The following is a 7290-nucleotide window of genomic DNA, read 5'->3' as shown; positions in this document are numbered from 1 at the left end:
GAAGGATTAAAGGCCAGAAAAAGATGGCACAGTGGTCCAGAAGAAAGAGCAGGTCTGAACTGAGGCAGTAGTAGCAGAGATCATTGAGACAGGAGGATGGATGGGATAATGAGACACATCCACAGCACTTGGTGACCATGTGACATGGGAGGAGGGAAGAGTCCTTTTTGATTTGTATGCTTCTAGAGGATTGAATGGACAGAGGATCATTCACTGGGATAGAGAACACGGGACACTGATGGACATCAAATTTATGGTGTCTGTGGTGCGTTCAAGTGGAGGTAGCTAGAAAGTGAGTCTGGAGCTCAGCAACACAGACATAGGTACTATTTGGAGCCATGGGTATGGTTGGGACAGACCAAGGTGAGGTAAGAAGCAAGAGGGCCAATGATGGAGTCTCACACAACAGCAGTATTTAAGGGGGCATACATAGAAGAATTGAAGCCCAAAAAGAAGGACTTTGAGGAAGAATCAGTGGTTAGAGGAGATCCAGAAGAGCATGATTTCATGGCAGCCCAGGGAGACGGAGGGGTCCTGGAAGGAACAGCTTAGAGTGTTGGCAAGCACTTAGGTCAGGAGAGTTTGGACAGTGTCTGCTTGGTGGCCCAGGCAAGAGCAACGGAGAGAGAGAGTAATGGAGAGAGAGAGAGAGACCAGGCTGCAGTAGGTTGGGGGATGGAGGAAGATGTGGAGCTAGAGTCAGGGAATATACATAACTCCTGGAAGGCTGGATTTGAAAGGCGAGGGGAGGGGGTGGTATCTTAAAGAGGACACTGGGTTGAGAGAAGATTTTGACTGTAGACAGGGGCCTTGTTTATCTGCTGAGGAAGGAGCCAGTGGGGTACCAAGTGGGGCGTGGTGGGAGCAGTCTGCCCCAGGGGGATGTATTTTATTACTGACATTGTTTAGAATTGCTGATGCTTGTTGCTAATAAAGATCAGGCCATGTTTTAGCCAGTTTTATTGTTTTTTTTTTTTTTAAAGATTTTATTTATTTATTTGAGACAGAGAGAATGAGAGAGAGAGAGCACATGAAAGGGGGGAGGGTCAGAGGCAGAAGCAGGCTCCCTGCCGAGCAGGGAGCCCGATGCGGGACTCGATCCAGGGACTCCAGGATCATGACCTGAGCCGAAGGCAGTCGCTTAACCAACTGAGCCACCCAGGCACCCCAGTTTTATTGTTTTTTTAAATATATTTCTTTTTATTTATTTATTTGAGAGAGAGAGAGAGTGAGCGAGAGAGAGAGTGCACAAGCAGGGGGAGGGGCAGAGGGAGAGGGACAAGCAGACTCTACACTGAGCAGGGAGCCCTATGATTCGGGGCTCGATCCCAGGACCCCGGGATCATGACCTGAGCCGAAGGCAGATGCTTAACCAACTGAGCCACCCAGGTGCCCCAGTTTTATTGTTTTTTAATACTCTATAGATAATGCCCTTATTATCTGCACCCTAAATGGACCACTTTTACTGCTCCACTCCCTTGTTCTGTCACTAGGAAGACCTGGTAGAGAAGGAGTGATGTAAGAATTAGGAGCCATGTGACTGATGGAATATAGTCTGGGAGGAGGAGAAGGAGCTGGACCCAGAGTGGAGGAGGAGGGGCTGGAGGCCTTCAACAGGAGGTGGCCCATCCCCTCCTCTGGGCCTGGAAGGAAGGAGGAGAGGGAAGGTGGGTGTAGATGGAGGTTTGTGGGTTTGATGGCCAGACCTTGAGGGAATTACCAACTGACAGCCTCTCTTCTCCCTGTGAGGTGGGTGAGAGGAGAGCATCTGGGCCAATGGACAGTGGGATCCTGGTCTGTTTTATGTACTCTATCTCCAGAGCCTCGCTCCAGAGCACCTGGTTCACAGTAGGTGCTTAAAAAAAAATCATCCAATGAATGGATCCGGGTCTGGAGGAGGGGGCTTGGATACACATTGTGGGCAATCATGCAATCACATACACACACACATACACACACACACACTCTCAGGAACCCAGTCCCGCTTCTGACTTAAGCTGAGACTAGACAAAAGCCACTTATAATGGTGTCAGCTGTGTCTTGAAGCGTAGGGAGCTGGGGACAATGCCAGGGAGAGCTTCACAAGGGAGGTATTAATTTGAACTGGGGTCTGGAGAAACGTAGCAGTTTGCCAGGAGAAAGGGGAGCAAAATGTTATAGGACAAGAGCCAGAGGTGTGAAAGGGTTTAGTGTGGCATGGGTGGGGTGGTGGGTTTTTGTTTGTTTGTTTTTAAAGATTTTTTATTTATTTATCTGAGAGAGAGAATGAGAGACAGAGAGCACGAGAGGAAGGAGAGTCAGAGGGAGAAGCAGACTCCCCGCCGAGCAGGGAGCCCGATGTGGGACTCGATCCCGGAACTCCAGGATCATGACCTGAGCCAAAGGCAGTTGCTTAACCAACTGAGCCACCCAGGCGCCCCCGGTGGTGGGTTTTAAGAAGGGAAGTGAGATGGTCAGATATGTGTTTAGACAGTGAAGGCCTTCCAGTGCCTTCTACAGCTAAGTACAGAGCCCTCTCTAAAGTAGACGCATGTGGAGGGGATAGAACAAAGGTGTTCTCCCTTTTGTTTCTCTCTTTTATTTACCCTCTCCCAGCCACTGGAGGAATTAAAGACTGGGGGCTTCCCTGGGGAGGTGGGGTGGGGAATCAGGGTGTACAACATGTGTCTTCAAATCTCTATAGGACTGCCCTGGAGCAGAGTGACCCAAGCAGATATGCTAAGTCTCCACGGGGACACAGAGGCCCTGACACAGGGTGGCATGAGGGGGGATTACAGACAGGGGGGCTAATTTGGACTCAACATAAGGAAGCCCCTTCTCACTGCTAGTGCCATTCAGCAGAGGCACAGAAGAAGGTGGGCTCCCCATTTCTGAGCAAAGACTGTGGCTCCTGCTAGGAAAGCTGCTGGAGGACCAGGCCAGTGGAGTTGAACTAGGTGATCTCTGACACTTGACTCTGACCTTGAGGAAGAGGGGGAGGGGCCGGGAGTCAGGAGGCTTCATGAGTCTGCCCCTCAACACAAACCTCTTCTAAACGGAGCCTGTCAAAGTAGAGATAACCACTGCTGTCTCTTCTGGGACACACATCTCTGGGACCGCAGATGTCCACAAACACGCAGAGAAAGGGAGCCCCTGGTCCTTTTTTCCGACCGCTGTGAGACCCTGCAAACAGATCCCGGCTCTGACTTCACAGCGGAGGTTGGCAGACCATGGTTTTATCCCCACCTGACTGATGGTTTCTTGAGGCCAGAGAGGCATAGGGAGTGGCGGGGCGAACAGGGGAACCCAGGCCACCTGAGTCCCAGTGGGGACTGCTATTGCCCACCAGACCACCATGTTAGTGAGTCCCATGCTCTGTTCTGAAGGCAGATAGTTCCAAAGCCCCTGGGGCTTCAGAGACCCTGCCCAAAGCTGTGCTGCCCAAGGACTCAGCAAGATGGAACCTCCCAAGCCTAAAGGCTTCCAGATCAAAACCCTCAGCCTACTCCCTTCTTCCTCAAACGGCCGAACATTCTTCCTGAGGGCTCGTCTGCATCCCCTCTGTTGTATAGTGTCTTCTTGGGGCTGGAGAGCCGCCAGCCTTCCAGAACCAGCTAAACTAGAAAGGCCAGCTGGGTGGGGGCAGGGAACAATGTGAGAGTCACCCAAACTCCCAGAGGAGGGGCCAGGAGCCACGGCCTCCCTCCCGCCTGGCCCAGCTGGTGAGAAAATTTTTCAAGTGGGTGTTTAGCAGTTTCCACTTCAGGCCTGTGATGGAGGAACAGTAATTACGACCACTGTAGTGTGCATGTTTGCACTGGGCTAAGCAGCTTACACTTCATCTCAGCTAGTCCCCCACCAACATTTTTGAGGTGGGTATTCTATGCAAGGCTCAGAGAGGTCAAGCAATCTGCCTGAGGCCACCAGCAACTAAGCAGTACAACCCAGCTGCAAACCCAGGTTGTCCAGATACAAAAGCCTGTGCTCTTAACAACCCATGTCCTGGGTGAGGCGAGAGAAGCAGAGAAGTGAGAGAAGCAAAGTCATTGAGGAGGGTGTCAAGACTAGAACCAGGGAAACTTCACCCTCCTCCTGTCTACTCTCCTCCACCTGGCTGGCTCCACTTCCATCCTGCATCCAAGGGTGTCAGTTGAGGATTTGTGACGATGAACCCCAAATGCTAGTGGTGGGAGGATGGGCTCCGACAACAGTGTGAGTGTGTGTGTGTGTAACTAGGAGTTTGTGGGTGTCTGTCCCTGGGGAGCTGTGACACACCCCTTGGAGGCACCTCTCTTCTGGCCTCACATCAAGACTAGAGAGTTGGGCTTATTTTCTTCCAATGGGCAATAGGGTGGCATGGTGTCTGCTTGGGTTGGAATCCCACCACTTACTAGCTGTGGGACATTGGGCAAGTTACTGAACCTCTCTGAGCCTTAATTTCCTCATTTTAAAAATAAGGATAAAGTACATACCTCACAGGCTGTTGTGAGCATTAAATGAATTACTAAAAGTAAAATACTCAGTGTTCGGCACACAGTAAGCACTTACTAAGGGTTAGGTAGTACCGGGCTGTTGGGTCAGGGCTGGAGTAGCTGAGACCCCCTTTCCCGGCACAATTCCAGGACATAAACTCACCCTAATGGGGCAGGCAAGAAAGTGGGGGGGAGAGAAGCTGTGGAGGAGACCCCCTCCTCACGTGGCTTCGCTCCGCAGCCTGTCCCCCAGGGTTTTACAAGTTGTCCTCGCGCCGGCTGCTCTGCTCCCCGTGCCCAGAGCACAGCCGGGCCCTGGAAAACGCCTCCACGTTCTGCGTGTGCCAGGACAGCTACGCGCGCTCGCCCACCGAGCCGCCCTCGGCCTCCTGCACCCGTGAGTGCCCCTCCCGAAAGCGTTCGCGGGGGGCGGGGGGGGAGGGTGCGGAAAGGCCTGGTGGAGGGGTTGCCCAGGGCACGGGGCTCTGCACTGGGGAGCCTGCGGCGCATGGGGACCAGCGACCCAGGCGGCGGGGCGGAGGGAGGGGAGCCTGGGGTGGGGATGGGGGCCGGGGCCTGCGGTTGGAAAAACCAGGACAAGAGTCCCGAGACCGAGGGGTGAGGTCAGGCTTCTTGACTGGTCGTGAGTGGACTGCCCCCCTCCACCCCCGCCGTCACCTCACCCTGCGCCCCAGCCAGGAGGGGGACTCCTGCCCCTTACACTCTGTGCTCCGTCGTGCATCCTCCTCCTCCTCCCCTTACTCCCCTCCTCCCACCTCACTGGCCCCCACGCCCCCCTCACTGGCCCCACCCCCCCCCCCCCCCCCCCGCCCCCCCCCCCCGGCCCCCCGCACCACACCCCCACGCCCCCTTCTGCCCCTCCCCCTCCACTACCCCCCGCCCCCCGCTGACGGCGCCCCCCGCCCCCCAGGGCCGCCGTCGGCGCCGCGGGACCTACAGTACAGCCTGAGCCGCTCGCCGCTGGCGCTGAGGCTGCGCTGGCTGCCGCCGGCCGACTCGGGCGGCCGCTCGGACGTCACGTACTCGCTGCTGTGCCTGCGCTGCGGCCGCGAGGGCCCGGGGGGCGCGTGCGAGCCGTGCGGGCCGCGCGTGGCCTTCGTGCCGCGCCAGGCGGGGCTGCGGGAGCGCGCCGCCACGCTGCTCCACCTGCGGCCAGGGGCGCGCTATACCGTGCGCGTGGCGGCGCTCAACGGCGTGTCGGGCCCGGCTGCCGCCGCGGGAGCCACCTACGCGCAGGTCACCGTGTCCACGGGGCCCGGGGGTAAGGCCGCCCGCCGCGTCTCTCCAGGAGGCGAGGCCCCCCTCCCCCCTCCCCCAGCAAACATCCTTGATCGCGGGGACCCCCGCCGACGGCCGGCCCTTCCCGGAGGCCCCGGGGGAGGGACTGAGGACGCGGGTGACTCGGTGCCGCTGGGCCAGAGCGGTGGCGGGCGTCTCAGGGGAGGGTCTGCGGGAGCCAGCGGGCGCCCCAGCTCCCGACCTGGCAGAGAGCCCCAGCACCACACTCTCCCAGGGGACAGAGGGGGACAGCCCCGCAGTCTTTTGCCCGCCCTTTTCAGAAATTTCAGCCAGAAGAGCAGAATCGTCCCTCCTCCTCTCCTGTCTCAGAAAGAGGGGTTCTGTCGTGTGTCCCCCAGCCTCCATCCCTGCCGCATCGGTCACCCTCTTCCCTGGTCTTGGAAAAGAGCAAGGAGGCACAGCAGGGTCAGGCTGTAGGGACGCCAGAAGTCACTGGTCAACCCGTAGCAGTCACATTTCTGAGTCTGGAATAGAGATGAGGAAATGAAGACCTACACTCCTTTCGTGCTACACCTTCCCCAGTTCCTGAAACTGACTTTTCATTTGTCTCTCGCCCGGCTGGGGTACACCTTCAAGTAATCCTTCAAGTGTCCTTTGCAAGAAAGATAAGTGAGTGGTAGGGTTTCCGGGTCTTTTCTTATCTGAGATGTGATTGGTTTGTGACTCTACTTCCCAGTTTTCTGGCAGCTGTGTTGCGGGGAGGTCTGAGGCCAGGGTGATTTTTATTCTTGTGTAAGTAGCTTGGGCGTGTGTATTTGTATAATTCTTTCACCTACTAGTGAAAATAAAATTTAACCAATATTGATCTCTCTTCATTGAGTTTGGCTGGTACCTAGTAAAACTTTTGATTTGCACACAGTTTTTTATTCCTGGAAAAGAACTTTTTTTCTGTTACTGTTTTGACTAGAATTTCTGATAGCTCCAATGTCTCTCTAGGAATCTCTCTAAGCCTTAGGTTGTACATCCATTTTCTGATTCTCAAATCTTGTCACACCCTTTATCATTTTTAGCTCTTAATCTATTTTCTCTGCCTTTTGGGAGAGATTTCCAATTTGTCTGGTTTTCTGGAATAACAGTTTTGTTCTGTTTTTTACTATCTCTACTGTGACTTAACATTTGCTATTGCATTTACATTAAAAAAAATTCTATATAGAAAAAGAAAAAAGCACCCATAATCCGGTTACCCAGAGCTATACAACTATTCATATCTTGGAGTATATCCTTCCACATTTTTTTTTCTATCTCTATATCCATATCTAGAACGATCTACTATAAAATCCCTTTTGTATAATATATGTGATATGAGATTTTTATCTGGTATTTCATATTAACTATCCTGTTTTGATATAGATGGATTTAAAAATCCTGTTGAGGAGATGCTGTTTCCATTTTACTAATAAAAATACTAAGCTTCCACTATTGAGTGGTGCTCTGTGGTTGGTATTGGCCCTGTGCAGTATGATTTTCTACATTCATTCATTGAAATAGAAGGATAATCATCTTTCAAATAAGGAAACTG

The 7290-nt window shown here is 53.6% G+C and overlaps 1 protein-coding gene across 1 annotated transcript in view; it reads left to right on the top strand.

Annotated features, from left to right (window-relative positions):
* EPHA10 (EPH receptor A10) overlaps window positions 1-7290 on the top strand; it is a 37557-nt gene that overhangs the window by 5563 nt on the left and 24704 nt on the right. The window contains exons 4-5 of the mRNA XM_021683728.1: window positions 4693-4848; window positions 5383-5733. Of these exons, the coding sequence (XP_021539403.1) occupies window positions 4693-4848; window positions 5383-5733 (507 nt within the window). The remainder of the gene's footprint in view (window positions 1-4692; window positions 4849-5382; window positions 5734-7290) is intronic.

The sequence above is a fragment of the Neomonachus schauinslandi genome, chromosome 4 (genome assembly GCF_002201575.2).
Source record: "Neomonachus schauinslandi chromosome 4, ASM220157v2, whole genome shotgun sequence".
Taxonomy (NCBI): Eukaryota; Metazoa; Chordata; class Mammalia; order Carnivora; family Phocidae; genus Neomonachus; species Neomonachus schauinslandi.
This window is presented reverse-complemented; position numbering and strand designations above follow the sequence as displayed.